A 23,464-nucleotide genomic window follows, 5' to 3' on the forward strand; every position below is an offset into this window, starting at 1 on the left:
GTCAGATAAAAGAGCATCTTTTGCTGCCAACGTTTAAAATCCACACCAGTGAACTTTTCAGGTTTCTCAGCATGAGAAACTACCGCATTCGGTAGTGGTGCAACTGTCGCAACAGTAGCGTTAACAGTGGAGGAGCTCGGGATCGATACTGTCGCACCAGTATTTGTAGCAGCAACGGTAGTGGAATCCGGGTTCGACTGAGTATTCATTCTGAAAAGAAGTCGGAAACAAAATTAATAATCACGAATGAAAGTAATTTTATTTCCACACAACTTTGTATCCTTCAAAACTTCACATAATTACCAATATTAATAAATTCAAAGTTCGACGATGTGTATTACCAATAGTAGAATACAGCATACATCAATAAAAAAAAAAACAACCAATTTTATAAATTTCACACGCATGCATATAGAAGCATGTTAAGTTTAGACATGAAATAGCAGATACGATTCATAATTATATATTCAGCAAGTGGTAACTAATATTTATGGAAGAATATAATTCAAAGATAGATGACAAATAGATATTTAAATATATTTTAAAGGTCTGATGTAAATGATTGTTATAAATAAATATCATGAATGTCTGTGTATATCACATCATTTAATATATAGGAGTCGACTTATATGTTTGGCCACAAGCAATACATATTTTAAAACGAAACTTTAAAACATATGCAGTAGTACAGATATGATATCATAGGTTGGTCATAGCAGAATATATTATAGCAGCAGTACAGATGCGATATCATAGCAGCAGTTTGAGTTTCACAAGAACAATTATTTATTTTTCGTGAAATCGGATCTGTTTAAGATTGTTAGCAATTATGTCTGTATGGAACTGTAAACGTATAAATGCATTGCAATATAACTATAAACTTAACAATAAGCTGAAACGTAAAACTGAATATAAATACGATCAAACCGAGGTGACGGGTTGAACCGGGCTTGTGTTTGACACAATTCCCTTAAACAGATTCGACGTCTGTTCCCAGGGTACACCGGTTCGAAGCAGCGTACTGCCGGACTTAACACTTGCCTGAAAAGAAGTCGGAACGTGAAGCTGAGATGAAAACGGGTTCGGATTGCAGGTTTCTGTTGTGTGTTTTTTCTGCAGGCTAGTTTCCAATTTTATAGCACAAAGTTGCAGCCTTACTGTTGGTATCCACATCAGTATGAAGTGGATCTGACTCACAAAGTCAACAGTGGAAACCAAGTTGGAAAACATGTGTATCTGCAATTACTCCATAACCAAGTGACAAAAACGTAGTACAAAAACCGGCCTCGCACGGGCCCGGATTTTCGGAGCTGCATTCGTGTCCGCAGGTCGTGCGGGCACGCCCATTGGATCACAGTTTTGCACCCCCCCCCTGCGCGAGAGTAGGTGCTAGAGTAAAATATGGCATAAGGTCTTGACATAGGTTTGGAGATAAGAACTTATATACCTCTCATAAGTTTATCTCCACTCCTATGTGGGACAAGATGCATCCTACTAGATTTCCATATTTTTGTATCAAACACACAACATTGAGACTCGATATCTCATTCACATTCTATTCGTTTTGGACACACTTTAGCTCGTTTTAAAGTCCTCGTCAAGGACTACAAAATCCACTAAATAGTTACTAATATGTATTACATTATCATATATTAATATGTGTCCAAAGTTTGGTAAAAACCATTTATTTTATCCAAAATTTCCAACAAGTTTTTTAGTTTAGAAATTATAAAACACAGTTAAGTCGTCGCATATAATTTGATAGTCAATAATAAAATTTTACGCAATGCTTATCATTTGTAACACGGAATGTTATTAAGTATAACTATTGGCGTATTTATTGAAGGAATATAGTTGTACAAAAATCAATCTTATTCACACACACAACATGACAATGTATAGAAGTTTGTTGAATCAAGTTTATTCAATATCTGACCCAATGTCCATTGTAAATACATCTCCTAACAACATCATATCAATGTTGTCATATATCCAACGTGCACATCCAATTTGCTATCTCTACCGGAACAACTTAAACACGGGCAATGTGTTATTTAATAGCAAAAAAGGCACTCGTTATCATGTAAATCGTTGTCATGGAATCCAAGTTTGTGCTGAATTCAAGGTATTTAAATTATTTCAAGGTATTACATAAAGAGTCTGGAATTCAAGGTATTACATAAAGAGTCTGGAATTGATCACTCAATCTCCCACGTTAAATAAAGTGTAATAATTTCAAGTTGATATACTACAAGTAAATATAACTTAAATAATGAGTTGATGACAACACGTTTCTAATGACATTTTTAATTTTTAAAGAAGATTGAATTTCTTTCGTAAACTTATTCTAATATTACAAATAAAATAACTTTTTACTAGACCAAGAATTGATATAAAAGGGAATAATATAATGTACGGGATAATTTTGTACTAAATTATTACTACCCCGTCCCAAATTTATTGTTCATTATTTCATTTTGGAACGTCCCAAATTAATTGTCCAGATTTCTTTTCAGCCAATCAAAAGGGGTTATAGTGGAGAGAGAAATTATTTTATTGGTGGTGAAATAAAGTTAATGAGATTTCCTAAAACTGTGTATTTTTTGTCTGGAGACAATAGATTTGAGACGGAGAGAGTATTATGGATTATTTACTTCAGAGTAACTCTTTCAAGTGATTTCATTTTCCAATATGACTGAAGTTAATTAAATATTTCATCAAGTTTATAAGTTTATATGGTTTAAAAATATTTTAATTGAATAGATAAAATAAAATTATAATCACAATTGAAGTACCTTGCGGGCTTAGCCCAACGGTTCCCCCATTCACTTTGTATCATGAGATAGGGAAATGTCATGAGTTCGATCCTTTACGGATGACATTAATTTCTTTAAATTAATTGAACACCAATAATGGTGATATATATTTGAGATACTTGCAAATGATGAGGGTAAAAAAAAATATAATGTGACCTCAAAATGAGGTGCAGAATTGTGATCCACCATAACTGTGTATTAACAGGTTGTGTATTCGAGGGTGTTCGAACCGAAAAAGAGCCGGATTTATATTTTGACTTGTAACTTCGGTGGTCACGTCAATAACGTTCATTAGAATTTTTTTTTATTATTTATTTTTTTGTTTTCTAATTTCACAACATGTTAGTGAGGACAAAATTGTCATTTCGTATTAATCTATTATTCATTTATTTTTCTTTCTAGCACTTGCCTGTTACTCTTCTTCTTCCCTATTTTCTTCCCTTTCCCAACACATTCACAGTCCAGCACAACAATCAATTGAATAATTTCCCTCTGATAATCTCCGCTATTTTCTCGATTTCACCTCAGAACCTTAACCTAACCCTAATATCTCGGTTCATTTCAAACCGAGGTTAGGATCGCTTTCGCTCGTAAATCCATTACATTAACTCTTTCTTGTAACCCTAACATGAACAACCTCGATGGCGGGAAAATATACTCGATTTTTCTAGGATTTTGATGGTGCCCGATACCGATTACCAGTGATATAGCCCGTGAAGGTGAATTTACGATGGGTGTATGTATTCCATCCGATTATGAAAAGCAGTTACCGTAATTGAGGGTGAATAAACAAAAATCTGAGGGATTCGATGAAGTGATTAAAAAGGTTTCTCGAATTTAAAGCACATGAATGTATTCGAGGATGAGCACATAACTAAGTGATTTACTAAAAGAGAATCGTGAAATGAGACGTACATTGGAATATTGGATGAATTTAAGGAAATAAAATCATGGCAGCTTTTTCTAGCTTTCATTCTCTTTGATTAATTTGAGTAAAGTTAAACCTTCATCTTATATTAAAGGTTTCTGTACTCATTAGTTTGATTATTGAGATGCTTAGTTTGAGTTTTTAATTTGAATGATGAGTGCAAGTTAAGGTGTTGTTTGTAAGAACAATGAGGGTTGGGCGGTGTAATATTAATACAAATAAACATGAGTGCAGGTTTTGATGTTCTGAGTAAAATGAGTAATTCGTTTTAACTAAATATTCAAATTTAGGAAACTGACAAAGAAACACTAGTCATAGATAATCTGTTACATGACTAATTGTTCTATTAATTCATTACCTATCTCTACATACTGCTCATTTTCAGAATGAAAAAAGGCAAGTTCGAAAGTACGCACCTCTCCTCGAGAGTTCATTACTATTACAAAACAATGTGTCAAGTACCGAAGTAACAACAATTCCTGACATTTTGAGATACTCAGCCGAAAAGTTTGGTGATAAGGTTGCATTGGTAGATCCACATCATGACCCTCCTACAACAATCACTTATAAACAGGTATGTTCCACATTTATATATTTTTTTCCACTTTATAAGTTTTAACTACAAAACAATTTAATTGTAAATTGCACAATTGAGTTGAGTTTTGGAATTTGCAGTTGGAACAGAACATCTTGGATTTTTCTGAAGGTTTAAGAGTTATTGGACTTAAACCAAGTGAAAAGATAGCACTTTTTGCTGAGAATTCTTGTCGATGGATCGTTGCTGATCAAGGTATATAATATAATAATCTTACTATAAAATGCATGAATATTTGTTCTTTACACATCTTGAAAAAAGTATTTAGCTTTAGTTCAAAATGTATTGTATAGATCAAACTTAAACCATCTTTACTGTTTTTCTATCAATGGCGAATCTAGGATTAAAACTCAAAGGAGACTCGATTTTTTTTCAAAGTTAATTATTTATGAAGGGTAATTTAGTGGGTGTTACCTTCAAAAAACTATAAATCTTAAAAATATATAGGGTAGTCAAATTTAGTGATGTCCTAATTTGAATCGTACTTTGTAAAATAAATTTCAAACTAGAATTCTCACAAGACCTGCTGGTTAATAGCTAGAATCGCCCTTGGTGTGATGTCAATGATTGTTATTGTATGATTTTTTTGGTGTGAATCGTACTATTTGGATACCATACAATTTCCAAATAGCATAAACTTTGGACTGTTGAATACATTTATAAATATGCATCCCTGTATTCTATGGTATAGCTAATTTCAGATAATAATAATTATTATATATATAGTGTTGTTAATAAGTTTGGCTATAGGTATTATGGCCACAGGAGCAATAAATGTTGTGAGAGGATGCAGGTCATCTGTGGAAGAGTTGTTACTCATCTATAAACATTCTGAAAGGTTACTGAGAATGATTTCGTTTGGTTGTGTGCATTAAACGTATTATATTCATCTTTTTTTAACGATATAAACCCTTCTTCTTTTTTTCATAATAGTGTTGCACTTGCAATAGACAATCCTGAATTCTATAACCAGATAGCAGAGGCTTTTAATTCTGAGGTGAAAATTAGATTTATCATCTTATTATGGGGCGAAACATCATCCATCAGTAGTCATATAATGGAGGGAGTTTCTGTTTATAGTTACAAGGATATCATGGATATTGGTCGTGAACATCGTGCGTTTTTGCTTGATTCATATGATGTTTGTAAGTCAATTTACAATGTTTATTCTGCTTTAAAAATATAGTAAAAATTAAAAAATTAAAAAGTTCAATGTTTATTAGTCACATTTAATTCTTTTTATCTTCAACTAGTAAACTAGAGGCCTAGAGGCCCACTTCGTTGGGCCAAAAAGCCTGAAAAAGAGACAGGAAAAAAAAGAAAAGAAATGTGATAACGTCATAATGAATTAATGATGTTAGCGACGCATTAAAAATAAGAAGGCATCAACAAAAAAATATTAATAAGTGCATGATGTGATGAACAGTATAAATAATATATAGGCTTACATAATGAATCTGTAGAGTCGGTTGGATTTTTTTTTGAACGGCGATTTTTTTTGCATCAGTAGATCATTTATTTCAACGACCCTCATCATTTGCACGTAACACACACGTTCGGGCGAAAACCCGAATCGATCGACGGTACCCGGGGAACACATCCATTCAGGCAGTGGTCCGGATAGAGTCGGTTGGTGTAGGGACATCTTTTAGAGGTAGAAGTGTCAATTTTGACCCATTTACTAGTGGGATGGTTCAGTTAGCACTACGTCTCATCTCCAATGTTAGAAAAAGATATCACCGATAAAAGAATGTTTAATATGGAACTTGTTAATTAAAGGTATGTTTGGCAAAAGTAGCTGGTAACTGGTAGGTTTTAACTTGTAGCTGTAAACTTTTTATATTTTATATGTATTTAGGTGTTTGGTAGAGTAAAATGAGATAAGGCTAGGAGTTTTTTCTCAAACGCTGATTCTATTAGCTTTTAGCTTTTTTCATCCGTCTAAAAATTTTAAACTCTTTTAACCAAATGCAATTTTTTTTTATTAAATATAAGTTTTTTTTATAAAAGGTATAAGTTAAAAGATCCTAAAAGCTTGAAAAAGAATTGTGCCAAACATGCCCTAAATATCTGTCATGGTTTAAAATTCGTTAAAAGTGTTTTTATTTTACACACAAGTATACAACCTGCTCAATCATTTCATTACATAAAAAAACTTCTGATTCTTAAACATGTTTTATACAGTAACCGACTCGTTCATTTTTCTACTATTTATTTAAAATATTTGTGTTGTTTGACCTTTTCCTTAATAATTAACCGACTTCGTGAATTTTAGGTGAAAAATACATTTATGAACCTATCAAGTCTGATGATGTTGCCACTCTTATTTATACAAGTGGAACTACTGGCAGCCCAAAAGGAGTAATGCTTACACACAATAATTTTTTATTCCTGGTACAAATTTCTATCTTTTGCACCATTTTTTCATTTTGATCACTTTTTCTTTTTAAAGAATCTTGTTTTTTTTTTTTTTTTTTTTTTTTGGCAAAATAACGAATACTATTAAAATTTGGAAACCTTCATCAATAAATGAAGGAACCAATAAACCTATACAACCAGTCCGATACAAAACGGCTCGCTGAAAGTAAACTTGCTAGAACTACAAACGATATCTAGACCTAGCTAACTCTAACCGAGCCACAACATATTCAACTTATACACCAAAACACAAACAATTCAAAACGAAAGAGCAAGATATGATGAGCAAACACATAAAAAGTAAACAAAACAACCACTAACACAACTACATAAAACTTAAGCAACCAAAATAACCAATTTAACCAAACCAAATTAACCAGCCTTGGCTCCGCCCTTTTGTTTTCTCTCATCCGGTCGTGACGTCATTCCATCAATCTTATCAATGCGAACTCCTTTGCCGTTGCGATTTGGAAAGGAATATGTTAAAACGTTGGAGGACTTGTCGCTTATAAGAACGCCCGAAGATTGGGGAATTATTCCCCGGTCCGCTAAATCTTGAAAAAAAACCTTTATTATTAGGACCCGATGAACCCGTCACTTGCTCGTTACGTACCGAAGCATCATCCTTGGAACCATGCAATTTGGACTTACCTTTTTTATTCTTTAAACGTGAAGAGTCACAAATGACAACATGATCATCTACAATACCAACAGTGGAAGGCAAATCATTAATATGATTATTAGCCACAGACTCATTTGCTAGAATACCCAATCCAGGAACGTCAACATTCGATGAGTGTGGAATAGGAGGGTCTACTTCTAAAACCGGTAACGAGTTCAAATTAAAACAATCCGTATTATCCACCCCACTCGATTTCGAAGCAGAAACCACATCAGTGTCATCCAAGTCACCTAAAGAGCCAAATCGAATATCACCAACAACCACGTCTTCAACCACAACATCATCTTTTAGAACATCAACAACAACTTCTTCCCTACATTCTTGATGAGCATGAACATCCTCACCTCCTTGAGACCCAATAACGCAATTAGCGGTCAAAGCATCGGACACGATCTCGGTATGATTACCATAAATAGGATGACCCGCAAGAATTATGCGGTTTGTAGTTGCAATCAACTCGTGAGGAAACTCATGTTGGGATTTAACAAGTTCCACTATTTCTAAAACCATTTAGTAATTAAGATAAAGCGGAAGCATGTAATTACTATTTTAGAACATGTTAATCTTTAAACCAATTAAATGTAAATCCCATGGATCAAGTTGTGAAACAATACTTACTAATTAACAAGAAAGGATAGTGTTTATACCTCCTTAAAACGAGTTTAAGGGCTGTCCAAAATGGTAGTAAGATGATGAACAAAAGTGTAGAACTTCAAGCCTTTGATCCTCCAACACCACCCTTAAGTTAGCTATACTTTATAACCTCAACACCCTTGTTAATCTAGCTTGAAAACCCACCTTTCTGCCTTTGAAAAATTCGAACAACAGCTCCCAAATATGAGCAGAATGTTTGATGATATTGAAGAGTTTATAGCTTCTAACTTGAAGCCTCAAGTGTGTAATACCCCAAGCAATAACCCCAACACCTTTGTAATTAGTTAGGATTTAATTGACACTAGATGTAAGCTTGCAAAAACAAAATTTGAGCTCCCCTTTGAGCTGAAAATGCCACGGCCAGCAGCAAGCAATTGGGGACTGTTTTGAGCAGTTTTTTTTTAAGCTATTGCATCTATATTTTCACTTGGAAGGAAGTGGTCAAGCCTTGGTACAAGTATATGGCATGCACCTATGGGATTGTGTTATTGAAAGCATCAAAGAATAAGCATGGGTGAAGTCCTTGTTAGAAATAGGAGGTTATGTGTATATTATTTATGGAAGAGAGGATTGATAATTTAGAAGTTTGATTGATCTTGAAAACTCTTCTTTTATTGCTTATTGAATTGCTTTGTTGCTTGATTACAAATGAGGGGTGAAGCCCTCTATTTATACTACTCAATGGAGTAGTCTAGATCACTCCATCATCTACTACTATCTAGATATTTCCTAGTATTTCTAGACCTAGATATTTTACAAGATTATTCTACACACATTCTACACACTTTCACTACTACATATTACAAGAAGTTTCTACATAATGGGCTATAATCTTGATCCAAAATAGTTGTATACTTGCAAGCCCAAATCCAAAACAAATAGCCCACAATCAAGTTTAGTTTCCAACAGCCCCCCTTAAACTTGATTTCGTTACTCCGAGCATATTCCGTAATCTCTGAAACGTCTCGTGTTTTAGAGGCTTTGTGAAAATATCAGCAACTTGGTCAAGTGACTTCGCGTACTTTATCTGCACCTCTTTATTTGTAACACACTCCCTGATGTAATGGTATTTCGTATCGATGTGCTTGCTTCGATCATGGAAGACTGGATTCTTTGCTAGAGCAATCGCAGACATGTTATCCACATATATCTCTGTAGCTTCCTTTTGAAAAAACTTAAGCTCATTTAGTAACTTCCTGAGCCATATTGCATGACAGGTGCACGATGTTGCTGCTACAAACTCGGCTTCACACGTTGACAGAGTCACAATGGGTTGCTTCTTCGAGCTCCATGTGAACGCCGTATCTCCCATATAGAACACAAAACCACTCGTACTCTTACGATCATCTATGTCTCCAGCCCAATCACTATCACTGTATCCAACTAGCTTGAAGTGCTCAGAAGGCGAATAAAACAGGCCATAGTCAATCGTACCTTTGATGTAGCGAAGTATCCTCTTGGCCGCCTTCAAGTGATTTATTGTAGGTGCTTCCATGTATCGACTTACTAGTCCAACTCCGTAGAGAATATCTGGCCTCGTGCAGGTTAGGTACCTCAGACTTCCAACCAAACTCTTGTATTTTGTTGGGTCCACCAAGTATCCTTCATCATCTTTTGACAATTTGAGATTGCAATCCACCGGTGTATTCATTGACTTGCAGTCATTCATCTTAAACTTCTTGAGCACCTCATTCGCATAACCTTCTTGGGATATGAATATTCCTTCTTTCTTTTGTTTTACCTCGATCCCAAGATAGTAAGCCATAAGTCCAATGTCGGTCATCTCGAACTCCCGAACCATTGCTTTCTTGAACTCCTCAAACATTTTAGGATTACTACCGGTGAATATCAAGTCATCCACGTATAGGCACACAATCATAACATCTCCATCATTGCTAACTTTGGTGTAGAGGGCATGCTCATGGGGGTATTTCGTAAAGCCATTCTGCTGGAAATACTTGTCTATCCTGCTATTCCATGCCCGAGGCGCTTGCTTCAACCCGAATAAGGCCTTTTTCAATTTTAGCACCTTATTCTCTTGGCCTTTCACGATGTATCCCAAAGGTTGTTCTATATAGACTTCTTCTTCTAAGTGGCCATTAAGGAACGCGGATTTGACATCCATTTGATAAATCTTCCAATTATGTTGAGCCGCAAGTGAGATTATCAATCTTATAGTTTCTAGACGAGCGACGGGAGCAAATACCTCGTCATAGTCTATGTCGGCTCGTTGACTATATCCCTTCGCCACCAACCTTGCCTTATATCTTTCAACTTCACCTTTGGAATTCTTCTTGGCCTTGTACACCCATTTTACACCAATAGCCTTATGTCCCTTTGGTAGTGTGGCAAGATCCCACGTATTATTCTTCTCGATTGCTTGAATCTCTTCGTTCATAGCACATTTCCACTTTTGGCTTTTTGTTGCGTCTTCATAGCTTATTGGCTCACAATCGGCAAGAAGGCAGAACAATGATAGATCCTCCATAGGCTGTGTTACCTCGTACAACTCCTCAATGCTCCTTGTGTGATGTTGTAGCCTACTTGATTCTCCTCCTGATGTTGGTGTCACTTCATTAGGTGTAGTGGTTGGAGTATGTGGAGAGTGCGGAGATGGTGTACTAGAAGGTTCTTGAACTTCTAGATATTCTTCGTTCTTTGCAGTACTCTCGAATGGATAAGGGAGAAAGTCGTAGTTCTCCTCTTCGGGAACATTCCAATCCCATGTTGCTTCTTCATCGAACACCACGTCTCGACTTGAGATTACTTTACCATTCTTGGGATTATATAGCTTGTAACCCTTCGAACTTGAGTCATAACCCACGAATATGAGTTTCTCGCTTTTATCATCGAGCTTCGTCCTCTTCTGATCTGGCACATGAGCATATGCCACACTTCCGAACACTCGAAGGTGTGAGATGCCGAGCTTCCTTCCACTCCAAGCTTCAATGGGCGTTTTGTTCTTGACACTTCTAGTGGGCGAGCGATTTGATAGATAGATCGCACAGTCCACTGCCTCAGCCCAAAACTCCTTAGGCATCATTTTGCTCTTTAACATACTCCGGGCCATATCAAGAATGGTCCTATTTTTTCTTTCCGCAACACCATTTTGTTGAGGTGAATACGGAAGAGTTAGAGGACGTCGTAACCCATTGTTGTCGCAAAATTTCTTGAATTCCTTGGATGTGAACTCTCCTCCACGATCGGATCTCAACGCCTTTATGGTGAGACCACTTTGATTCTCCACAAATGCTTTAAACTTCTTGAACATTCCAAAAACTTCCGACTTCTCTTTTAGAAAATAGACCCATGTCTTTCGACTAAAATCATCAATGAATAGAATAAAATATCTATTTTTACCGAAAGACGGTGGACTGATGGGTCCACACACATCCGTGTGAATAAGTTCTAGAGGTTTCTTCGCTCTACTAGAAGCCTCTATTGGAAAACTGTTTCGGAAGTGCTTTCCCAGAAGGCATCCCTCACATATTTGATTCGGATGATTAATTGGAGGCAAACCCTTCACCATTCCTTTACTTGATAATAATTTTAAGCCTCCAAAATTTAAGTGCCCGTATCTCATGTGCCAAAGCCAAGAATTATCTTTGAAACATGCTTTTAAACATCTTGGAATGTCATGTTGAATATTTAGCATGAACATCCTATTCGTTGACATTGGCACCTTAGCAATCAAACCTCCTTTTTGGTCTCTTAAAGAAAGGGTATGATTTATCATGTGAATATCATAGCCTTTCTCCAAGAGTTGTCCAATACTCAGTATATTCGTCTTCATATTGGGCACATAATACACGTTAGAGATAAATTGATGCCTTTCATTTTTCAAGCGGATGAGAATCTTACCTTTGCCTTTAACCGGGACTTTAGAGGAATCTCCGAAGGTGATATTTCCACTAATTACCTCGTCTAACTCCACAAACATGTTTTTGTCACCGCACATATGGTTGCTTGCACCCGTGTCGAGATACCACAAATTTGATTCTCCGTTATCTTCACCTTTGCATGCTAGTAACAAAGTGTTTTTCACGGCTTCGGTATCTTCTTGCACTAAATTTGCTCTTTCTTGCAAGTAATTGTTTGACTTCTCGCATTCCGAAGCATAGTGGCCAAATTTATGACAATTATAGCATTTGGTTTGAGAATTGTCATACCTTGGCCTTCTACTTGTGTAGCCTCTCCCGCGACCTCTTGTCGGGTGAAAATTTTGACTTCTTTCTTCATTTCTGTAAGAACTATAACCTCCACGTTTGATATATCCTTGTCCTCGTCCTCGGCTACGTACTTGACCACGATCTCGTTGACTCGTTTGATGAGTCTTTTCACTGCTCTCTTCCTTGAAAGACAGTTTTGCTTGTAAAGCTTGCTCCAATGGCTCCTTATTATTCTTATTGAACCTCTCTTCATGGGCTTGTAGTGAACCCATGAGTTCATCGATAGTCATTGATTCTATATCTTTAGATTCTTCGATGGCTACGACTATATAGTCGAATTTTGAATCTAATGATCTAAGAATCTTCTCAATGACTCTTACATCACTTAGAGTTTCACCATTCCTCTTTAATTGATTGACAATCGCCAAGACTCTTGTAAAATAATCGGAAATTGATTCTGAGTCTTTCTTATTTAAGGATTCGAACTCACCTCGTAGTGTTTGTAGTCGAACCTTTTTCACCTTTTCAACTCCCTTGTGAGAATTCTCCAAGATCTCCCATGCTTTCTTGGCGGTGGTTGCACTTGCAATTTTCTCAAAAGCTCCATCATCTACACTTTGTTGGATGATGGAAAGAGCCTTTTGATCGTTCGTCTTCATTAATTTTTTCTCCTTGCCGAGAGGACCTTTTTCTGCAGGTTCCTCATAGCCTTCCTCCACAATCTCCCATAAGTCTTGTCCACCTAGGAAGGTCTTCATTTGGATGCTCCATCGATCATAATTATCCTTTGTGAGGCGAGGAAATGTGATGACATTGTTGGCCATCATCTTGTCGAACCAAGCTCTTGATACCATTTTGTTAGAAATAGGAGGTTATGTGTATATTATTTATGGAAGAGAGGATTGATAATTTAGAAGTTTGATTGATCTTGAAGGCTTTGTTTATTGCTTATTGAATTGCTTTGTTGCTTGATTACAAATGAGGGGTGAAGCCCTCTATTTATACTACTCAATGGAGTAGTCTAGATCACTCCATCATCTACTACTATCTAGATATTTCCTAGTATTTCTAGACCTAGATATTTTACAAGATTATTCTACACACATTCTACACACTTTCACTACTACATATTACAAGAAGTTTCTACATAATGGGCTATAATCTTGATCCAAAATAGTTGTATACTTGCAAGCCCAAATCCAAAACAAATAGCCCACAATCAAGTTTAGTTTCCAACAGTCCTTGGAGTCCCCAAAAAACTGCACATTACTTATGTGTATATAATAAATTTATAAAACTTGTTCAAAGTTATATAAAACTTTATAAATATAATGCATTTGATAAGTTTCTTTTATTTTATAAACCATTTTATAAATTATAACACAACTTAATTATTTAACCAATAAATAATTAAATATAAATTATCCAAATAATTTATCCCAAGTGATAATATTTCAGAAACCCGATTTTCTAAAATCCAAGTGTCGCGTATTTATTTAACGAACCAATCGTTAAGTTTAAATACGTATAAGGTGTCGGTAAGCTTGTTATTGGGTATGACCCGACTTGGATCATAACATGTTAGCCACATTAATTCAATATGTCTCTCGGGCATATGAAAAACCTACAACTCATTCAATTCAAACCCCGTCGATACACCAATCTCGTTAACCCAAACGTTGCATCCCGAGAACACGTCATCTTCAAGGTCCACCTCAACCAAATCATGTATATGTTTCGGGTTCTCAGTTTTAACGAATGCAAAAAACGACCCAACGTTTCCCAAGTTATTTGAAACGTCCGCAATCTTCAACACGACACCGAAGAGGCTTGCAATCGATATGGCACTTTCGGCCGAAGCATAAGCAATCGGGATACCTTTGATTTCCAACCAAGAGAATCGAAAGTATTTTCTAGCCATTTCTTTCAAAGGGACGACAAGGGCAAACTCATCCGAGTTAGCATTCAAAATACCTTCAAAACCAGCTGCATTATCACAAACAACAATGGCCCCGAAGTTACCCACTTTGGAGATCTTACAAATAGTTGCCTTGTTCTTAATCAAGAAGGCTTGTAACTTCAAATCAACCAAAGGAACCGAATCGACAATCAAAATGCTATAATCTAAACGATTCATCACAAGATGGTTTAAACCGATTTTACTTCGAAGTTTAACAGGAGAAGCAAACCTATTACGTTCAAATGAGGAACGAGAGACTCGGTTAGCTCGCCGGACCGGCCAACCCACAAAAATGGGGTGACCGAAAGCACGTGACCCGTTCATAGTTTTCACAGTAACATCGGCAGAATTAAGGTCAGAGAAAGTAACAAAGCAATACCTTCTACTAGGCCAAAATTTGATCTCCGTTAAAGTACCAATTTTGCCGAAAGTGGATTCGATCATGTGCCTTGAGATATTTTTGTCCCGCTGGAGAAGAATGTTCAGGCTTGTCACTTCCAGCAGTGTGAGTTCCGGCAGCAGCAGATGGAATCTGACCCTGGCTCGCCACACCGTTACCGAAACAAAAGGAGGACGACAACGGCAGACAAGTGGAGGCGTGTGTTCGACCATTAAACGGGGAAGAGTTTCCGGCAGCCGGGATCGGATTTTTGGAAAGCAGAGGGGGAGGGGGAAAAGAAAATGGGGTTTGGGGTTGGTTATTGTTAGGAGAGTGAGACATTAATATGTATGGAAGGGAAAGATATAGGTTGATGATTGATGAAGGGGAAGACCGGAAACTGTAGTTGAGGGTGGTTAATGGTATCTTGTGTCTAAGTTAAAAACAATAGAATTAACTTTATTCGTCCGTGAGTTGGTTAAATTTGTTTTTTTCAACGAAAAAACGGATAAACTTATATTCAACAAAAAAAGGTTCATCAATAAATGAAGCCTCCCTACAACTAAAAAACCGAGAAACTCGAGCAAGACAAAACAAAACCTAAAACAAAGCTCGTAACCGCCAACTTCTAACAAAAGAACCTAGGAAGCGCAATTAACACGACACAACAAAGCAAAAAAGATGAAGGCCAATCTAATCGGGAACCGGGAGATTACCAATCATCTAAAGACCAAAAAAGACAACCGCCAACACACGAACCATAAATGCTCAAGCGTCTTTGATAAAGTCGCCAAACGCATCCATCTCCTCTTCATAAGTCATCTTCTTTTTAGTTTTCTTTTCTCGGCCTTTTACCTTGAACCGATTCTGACAATGGTACTTTAGAATTACTAACGGTGCCCTTTTGAACACCCTCCATATTATCCATCACCGCAATGAAAGCCGTTAAAGAGTCACTATCGGGTCTACGGCTCGTCACCGACTAAATAGGTTTTTTGCTGGCCGATTTATCAAACTTTGAAGCAATGTCATTAAAACGTATAGGACTCTTGGGCTCAAAATTAACCGGACCAGATTCAACACCATTAAAGGGCTCCACAATAATTGAGCCCGAAGAAGAAACAATAGGACTCGGCCCAGTATCAATTAAACTTGCACCCTGTGAACGATTATCAGAACCCAAACAAACACGGGATTTGTACCGTTAACTAGAAACCAAACCAGGATCGATATCAACAGTTACGAGTTGATCAACAAAATCAAAAGTCGGGAGAATAGCTTCTATCGCAACACCCTTAGAACGTTTAAAAAGTGGAGAGAACGACCCGACACCAGCAGGAGAAATAGGAACACTTCCAACGAAAAGCTCATTAATCGGTAAAGAATTTGTAGCCGAAAACGAAACAGGAGGAACAAACGAAGCACTACAATTTCCTCGATCGATAGGCTTACGTGACAAGCATTCAAACGCTACGTTATTCCTTTGACAAAATTTCCAAGCTTTTTCGCAATTCTTCGCACAAGGATGACCAAGACAAGGGCAAATCGAAGAGGCACCGAGAGAAGATGTACCAACACAATCTGACTGAATGGAACCAAAAATTATACTCGGAACAGAGACGACATTAGGAGACTTAAGATGCTCAACCACATCAGTCTCCATAACATCATCATTATTGCAATCAGGCTCAACAAAAGCAACAACCATATGTTTCTTCACCTTAACAGAGACCTCATTCAAATTATTATGATGACACAACCCGAATCCCATTTTGCCCTCTTGATCTTCAGCAATAAAAACCCGATCTCTAACACCCGTTGTGATAATATCACCCTCACAAACAGCTCGATTAGAAGAAGCCAAATCAAAAGAAGGAAATTCGTCATTGAGGACACGATCTAAATCGACCAGAGATAATTCACTAACACGGATGCAAACCGAATCCCGGCCCAAATTGTTTTTAACCTCTTTGACCGCGTCAATAATCAATGATGAACTCGCCAATTCGATGAACACATAAGCCACCCCAATTTGTTTCAATTCGGAAGAAGAACGAGGTATAAAAATAGCTTTACCAAAGTTTGCAGCCAATTTCTCTATATTTTCTTTCGAAAAGAAATTAGCCAGGATACGTGAAATTTCAATCCAAGTAAAGCGGAGGAAACAATCGGCAGGAGAGGAAAACGGAGTGATAATGTTCAACCCATCCTCGCAAGGATGTTCACCACATAACTGTTCCAGGTTAGAAACATACGCACACGTGACCACAAAACCGAAACTACCCCATTTTCGGACTTGATTAACAAGAACCCCCCTTCGGGTTAAACAACTCATCAATTTTTGGTTCGAGAAAGGGCGATGGTCCACCAACAAGGCGTTAGTTACTCGTAAGACCGAACTTTCTATAATTAAGAGGCGGAAGTTTTGATTCATTTATTTATGAATGGATCGATTTTAGTTTTGTCTTTTTCTCTAGGGATTAATTAGGTAATTTAAAGAGTATTCTTAAAAGTAAATGTTTCAAACAAGTAAGTGCAGTTTTATAGTAAGTAGGTTACAACCTCCCAAACGATTGGTGTATTAATAATTTCTAATCACACCTTGTAAATCATAAAAACGTAGATCTAATATTGAATTTCATTGAATAATCATAGTTCTTGCTCCCCCTCGAGTGATGAGTTTTCTTGCTCCCCCTTGATTAATGCCATATATTGCTCTCCTCAATTGGATATTGGTTGTTTTCATGACGTTAAAATTTGAGTGCACAAGCTTTGAGATGTGGTGCGGAAGCTTGTTGTAGTGGGCTTGGTGTATGTTGTGTTTGAGATGTTGAGTTGCAGTTTTTCGTTATGGAATAGTATCATTTAAATCTTTTTCTCTCCCTTCATGATGTGTTTGTGTAACGAAGGCCTCAAAAACAAGTTGTTGATAAACAAATGTAGCTGCAAGAACAAGTAAAGATATTAATTTGAAAATGAGAATGTGCCAACCACAACTCATCCTTGTATTTTAGATTGCGACATTGTGCAATTATTAGTCTCTAACATAACTATCCTTGTGACCTAGGATAGGATTAGAAATATAAAGGAGTCTGTGATTTGTGTATTGTGTATTGTGTCAACCACTGCTAGTCCTGGTATTGGACAATGACACAAGCCAATAATCTTGCTCGTAAACAAACTTTCTGGGTGAAAAAGAAAGCGAGGAGCAAGAACAATTGTTAACACTCGAATTATAATTCAAGTGATGTATTGGGTAATATGATTTCTCCTCAAGTTATCGTAGTAAATTTATAGAATTTATCTCTGAGCGTTGTGGCAGCGTAGCAGTAACATACTTACATTTTGGGTAAAGTGGGCGCGCGCATACACCATTCTTGTTAGGAGAAATAGTGCAGGAAAGCCCTAAAGTTTTTGGTCTGATACATTGTTTCGTTTCTAACCATGCAATGCAAGCACCATTTCACGCTTGAACACCCGAATTGGTTCACGTGACCTACTTGATTAATTTGATCATTAAATATTTGTAGGATTTTCGTGGCTTTGACCAAGTTTGACCCTGTTAACCGAGAAATCTCAGGAGATGGACATCTCGTCTCGATTGCCATCCAAAAATGAGATCTCGGGAAGAAATAACGAGATTTACAACACTGGTCGTAGGTGAGTGTCGTGCGATGTAATAGTCTGTCATGTCGTATCAGAGTGTCATGCGATAGTAAGGTCTGTCGCACGAGAGTATATTATGTACGAGAAAAGTTAGCTTAATGCTAGTATATTATGTTGTAATGATTGGGTTTATGTTCATATTTTTCCAGGTTAGAAATTTGTGGGAGTTGTTCTCTGTTGGGCCCGAAGATAGATATCTAAGTATGCTTCCACCTTGGCATGCGTATGAACGTTCTTCTGGGTATCATGCTCTTTTTCATGGAGTTGAGCAAATGTACACAACGATCAAACACTTGAAGGTCTGTTCTATATAAATATAATAATATATTTTCTTATTACACACTTTTTCACCTTGATAAGTAATAAGTATTTAATTAATTTGTTGTAGGATGATTTGAGGCACTATCAGCCGCATTATATCCTTTCGGTGCCTCTTGTATACCAAAATTTATACAGGTACATTTCCATGTTTAAAAGTTTTACCTTTTGACCCGATTTATTTGTGGACTTTATGGTGCTAAAAATTGAATAGCCCAATTCGTTGGAATGTTATCATGATGACATCAACAATGGGTATAAAGGAAAAACTGGAAAATAGAAAATTACTAGTTTACCCTCTGAACAATAACTATTCAACCATAATTAGTACAGTATATGTGAGTAGTGTTTTTTTTTTTTTGAAAAGCAAAAGTATTATTATTATTAACCAGATTATAACAATACAATACATGTCCCTATACTCTTCTATACAATGATGTTAACAGTCGAAACAATCGGAAAAAGATTGGATTTAAAACATAAAAAGTTAATCGGAAGTGCCGTAGGCTAAATAACCTGATGAGGGATGAACTTGTGAAACACAAGCGGGGCAGGAAGAGACAGCCGTGCCGATCAAGCGGCGACAAAGATGACGAACAACCTGCCCATTTAATCTAACCCACATAGGCCAAATAAGACAAACGATCACTATCTGATTATTAAAATGCCGTATTAACCGACACCCGATCGATTTGGAGGAGGTGCCACGTAGAAAGATGGGTTGAGGAGCCATTGATGCCATGCGATTGATGTTTTTTTTCTCGAACGGTTTGAGATCCAACTAAAACTTTGAGTTTGGATCTCGGAAATTATCATTGCAGGATTCCAGATTTTTCCTGAAAAAACTTTTAAATTTCTATGTTTCCATAAGATGTAGCACGTAATCCATTTAGTAGCTTGCCATAAGGATTGCCCAGTGGAGTTATGCGAGAAGCCCTGGTCGGAGATGATGGCCTCATTGATATTAGAAATTGTATAGCTATTTTGATTCCACCAGCCGAGTAATTGCATCCAAATTGAAGCCACTTTTTGACAATTTATCAACGCATGGTCAACGGTTTCGATATGTTGGTCGCATAGTGGACATAAGATGGTGTGAAGGTCAGTCCCTTTCTTATCTAGTTCATACCTGACCGGGATTTTTAATTGGATGACCCTCCATGAGAATATGAAGACCTTTTGTGGGACGTATTTGTTGCGGGGTAATGAAAGATTTCTTGAATTGATGCCATATTTTAGTGTATTGATTAGGTTTGACATCGTTGATGTAGTGAAAATGCCGGATGCGTCAAGGGAAAATTTCCATGAATCAGGGCGATCTGAGGTGCTTACTGTAGATAATAGATTATTGAGTTCCGTAAGTTCGTTCGTTGCACGACCACTAGGAGCCCGAGACCAATCCCAATTTCCAATCGAATTGGAATGAACGTTTAGAATTCTATCGGCAGCAGTTGCTTCTTTATGAGATTCTAACATGTAGAGTCTATGGAATACTGATTTTAAATTCTCTGATCCGATCCATATGTCATGCCAAAAGCTAATCGATGTACCATTGCCAATGCGTTTTGAGATTGAGGAAGTGAAAGATGTTCCTAAGTTGTCTGCGACTTTTCCTGCTTTAATAATCTCTTTCCAAATGGTACGACCTGAAATGTTCCTGCATAAAATGTTAGAATCTAACCCCCCCCCCGGCCCATATATACTTTTGATTATTTTTACCCATAGTGCATTATCTTCATTTTTAAAGCGCCACCACCATTTACACAAAAGTGCTATGTTTTTAGCAAACAAAGAACCCACGTTTAAACCTCCACTTTCATATGGTAAAATTATTTGATCCCATTTAATCCAGTTAATTTTATTATCATTTGAAGAACCACCCCAAAAGAATTTCCGTCTTTTAGATTCGAGGACCTTAAGGGTAGCGGAAGGTGCATGAAATAGGGAGAAGTAATATAATGGGATACTACTTAGAATGGATTTGATGATCGTAAGGCGGCCCCCGAAAGAAATTGATTTGGCAGCCCAATCCGTTAGTCTTCTGTCAAATTTTTCGATGATTGGTTGCCAAGAGGAGGCGTGGGAAGTGGGGACCCCAATAGGTAGGCCAAGATAAGTAAATGGAGTAGAACCCGCTGAGCAGTTAATGTAACTAGCCATTTGCTCTGTTTCGGCCGTAGATGTGCCGATACCATAGAGCTTGCTTTTGCGGAAATTAACTTTGAGTCCCGATATATTTTCAAAACATTTTAGGATTTTGGAGATAAATTTGGCGCTTCTTTTATTCCATTCGCCGAAGAAGATTGTGTCGTCCGCATATTGGAGATGTGTAATGATGAGGTTATCATGCCCAATTTTTACTCCTTGTAGAAGATCATTAGCTAATGCTCTTTTTACAAGTATGTTAAGACCTTCAGCGACAATAATGAATAGAAACGGTGATATGGGGTCACCTTGTCGAATTCCCCTTCCGGGCGTGAATTCTTTAGTGGGCGAACCATTGATTAGTACGGAGATAGATGAAGAAGAAAGACATGCACGAATGAAGCTAATCCATTTTAAACCGAAGCCCATGGATTGCATGGTTTTAAATAGAAAGTCCCATTCAATGCAATCGAATGCCTTTTCAAAGTCTACTTTAAAGATTAGTCCCTTACGTTTTTTACGCTTTAATTCGTCGATTAATTCATTTGCAATTAAGACACTATCAAGAATATTTCTTCCTTTGAGGAATGCGGTTTGTTCAGTACCAATAACTTTTTGGATGACCTTGGCAAGGCGGTTGGAAAGTATTTTGGTGAGGATTTTATAGTAGCTACCTATTAGGCAGATTGGGCGATATTCGTTTAAACCGATTGGATTAGGTTTTTTCGGGATTAAAGTGAAGAAAGATGCATTGCAGCCATTGGAGATTTCTGAGTTGACCCAGAACCAATCAAGGGCATTCATGAGGTCTTGTTTTATCAATTTCCAGTGTTTTTTAAAGAATTTCATATTAAAACCATCCGGGCCAGGGGCTTTGGAGCTGTCGCAGTTGCATATGGCTTCCCATACTTCATTTTCGTTAAATTTGGCTTCTAAGAGTTGGTTATCCATCGTGGTGATGTGGTCGAGATGTGAAACATTGTCAAAAGGGCATTCGTGACAGAGGTGTTTGGATTGGAAAACGTTATTGAAGTATGAGTATGCTTCTTGTTTTATTTGATTAGGATCTTCGGACCATCTACCGTTAATTGACAAACCATGGATATTATTTTTGCTCGTTCTTCTTTTAATATAATTGTGAAAATACTTTGAATTTTCATCACCCTCTAATGCCCATTTAATTCTGGATTTTTGTTTAAGCATATTAATTTTCTTCTTTTCTTTTACGATATGTTGCATTTTTTCATCAAGCCATTTTTGCTTTTCTGTTTCGGATAATGGTCTGGTTTCGGCGGTATGTTCCCAGTTATTACATTCGGTTAAGTGATCTCGGATTTGTGTATCTATGTTATCGAGTTGGTTACTATGTTTTTTAAGTTCCATTTTGACGTTCTTAAGTTTATTACGGAAAATGCAATCAGGTCTATTTCCGTTAGTTGGGATCGACCAAGCTCTTTCTATAACAGTGTCTGCATCTTTTAGGTCGAGCCATGTGTCAAACACACGTATGGGCTTCGGACCAGAATCGATGTGATTATTTCTTAGGATGATAGGGCAATGGTCAGAGAGGTCACGATCAAGGGTTTTGGATGATGTGTTGGGCCAGATAGTAAAGATACCGTCAGAGACAAGAAATCGGTCTAGCTTACTAAATTTCATTGTTTTTTCGCATATTCGTGTGAATCTTTTACCGCCTAAGGGGAGATCAATTAGTCCTGAGTTGTTAATGAAATTATTAAAGTTATCCGCCCAAAGTTGATTATATTCAGTATTCATACGTTCCGTTTTGTTTCTTACTTCGTTGAAGTCACCGAAGACAATGTATGGTATCGTAAGAGAGTTTGTGAGGGATGAGAGTTCTTTCCAGAGTCTTTGTTTTTTCGAGTTGATATGAGGGCCATAAACATTAATGAAAGCAATTTCAGAGTCATATCCCGCCCATGACCCTCTTATTGCTAAAAAGAATTCGCCTTCGATAGCATAGTTAACAGAGAGGATATTGGTATCCCAAATAGTTAAGATACCTCCGGAAGCACCAACCGAGTCCTTTTGGACGAATTTAAAATCGGAATTACCCCAGAATGATTCAATGGTGTTATCATGCGTTTGTCCACATTTAGTTTCTTGTAAACCTAATATTGTTGGTTTTTCTTTATTACAAATACGTTTAAGCCAGCTTATTTTACCCGTTTGCCCAATACCCCGAATATTTAGAGAAATCGTACACATGATAAAAAACTTACAAATAACGATGCGGCGGAAATTGGATTTATTGCTTATTACGACGGATCCCGATACGCTTCCCTACTTCGTTTGTGTCCATACTGTTGCTAGTGGTGGAGCATGTCTTGTTATTCTTTTTGTTACGTACCATGTCCATGTGAGACCCCTTCGAATAACCGGATGTGTTACCACCACCATTAGATGAGGGTTTGCATCGTTTAGCTAATTGTGTAATTCTGAGTTTTTGGCCACTTCTTGCAAGGTGTTTGAAATAGAGCATATTAGATCTAGGCCTTTTTATATCGGGAATGTGCGGTGTGTTTTTTGGGATAGGGATAGGGTAGGCGGTGGTATTGTTGATTTTCCTCTTTTTATTGATTGTATTTTCTTTAACAATTAAAGGTTCAAGGTTGAAAGGATCGGAGTTTGATTGACGCGTGACGTTTGGGGCGGGCATAAAGTGTAATGGTGATTTAGATTGGAAGTTTTGAGGTGAGGTATCGATATTATT

The 23,464-nt window shown here is 37.1% G+C and overlaps 1 protein-coding gene across 1 annotated transcript in view; it reads left to right on the plus strand.

The window, feature by feature from the left end:
- The first annotated feature begins 1,888 nt into the window (after positions 1 to 1,888).
- Positions 1,889 to 23,464, plus strand: part of LOC139876806 (probable acyl-activating enzyme 16, chloroplastic) — a 31,632-nt gene continuing 10,056 nt past the window's right edge. The window contains exons 1-8 of the mRNA XM_071864174.1: positions 1,889 to 2,125; positions 4,130 to 4,318; positions 4,420 to 4,534; positions 5,090 to 5,177; positions 5,273 to 5,484; positions 6,615 to 6,733; positions 18,417 to 18,566; positions 18,656 to 18,723. Of these exons, the coding sequence (XP_071720275.1) occupies positions 1,889 to 2,125; positions 4,130 to 4,318; positions 4,420 to 4,534; positions 5,090 to 5,177; positions 5,273 to 5,484; positions 6,615 to 6,733; positions 18,417 to 18,566; positions 18,656 to 18,723 (1,178 nt within the window). The remainder of the gene's footprint in view (positions 2,126 to 4,129; positions 4,319 to 4,419; positions 4,535 to 5,089; positions 5,178 to 5,272; positions 5,485 to 6,614; positions 6,734 to 18,416; positions 18,567 to 18,655; positions 18,724 to 23,464) is intronic.

This window comes from Rutidosis leptorrhynchoides, chromosome 11, assembly GCF_046630445.1.
Source record: "Rutidosis leptorrhynchoides isolate AG116_Rl617_1_P2 chromosome 11, CSIRO_AGI_Rlap_v1, whole genome shotgun sequence".
Taxonomy (NCBI): domain Eukaryota; kingdom Viridiplantae; phylum Streptophyta; class Magnoliopsida; order Asterales; family Asteraceae; genus Rutidosis; species Rutidosis leptorrhynchoides.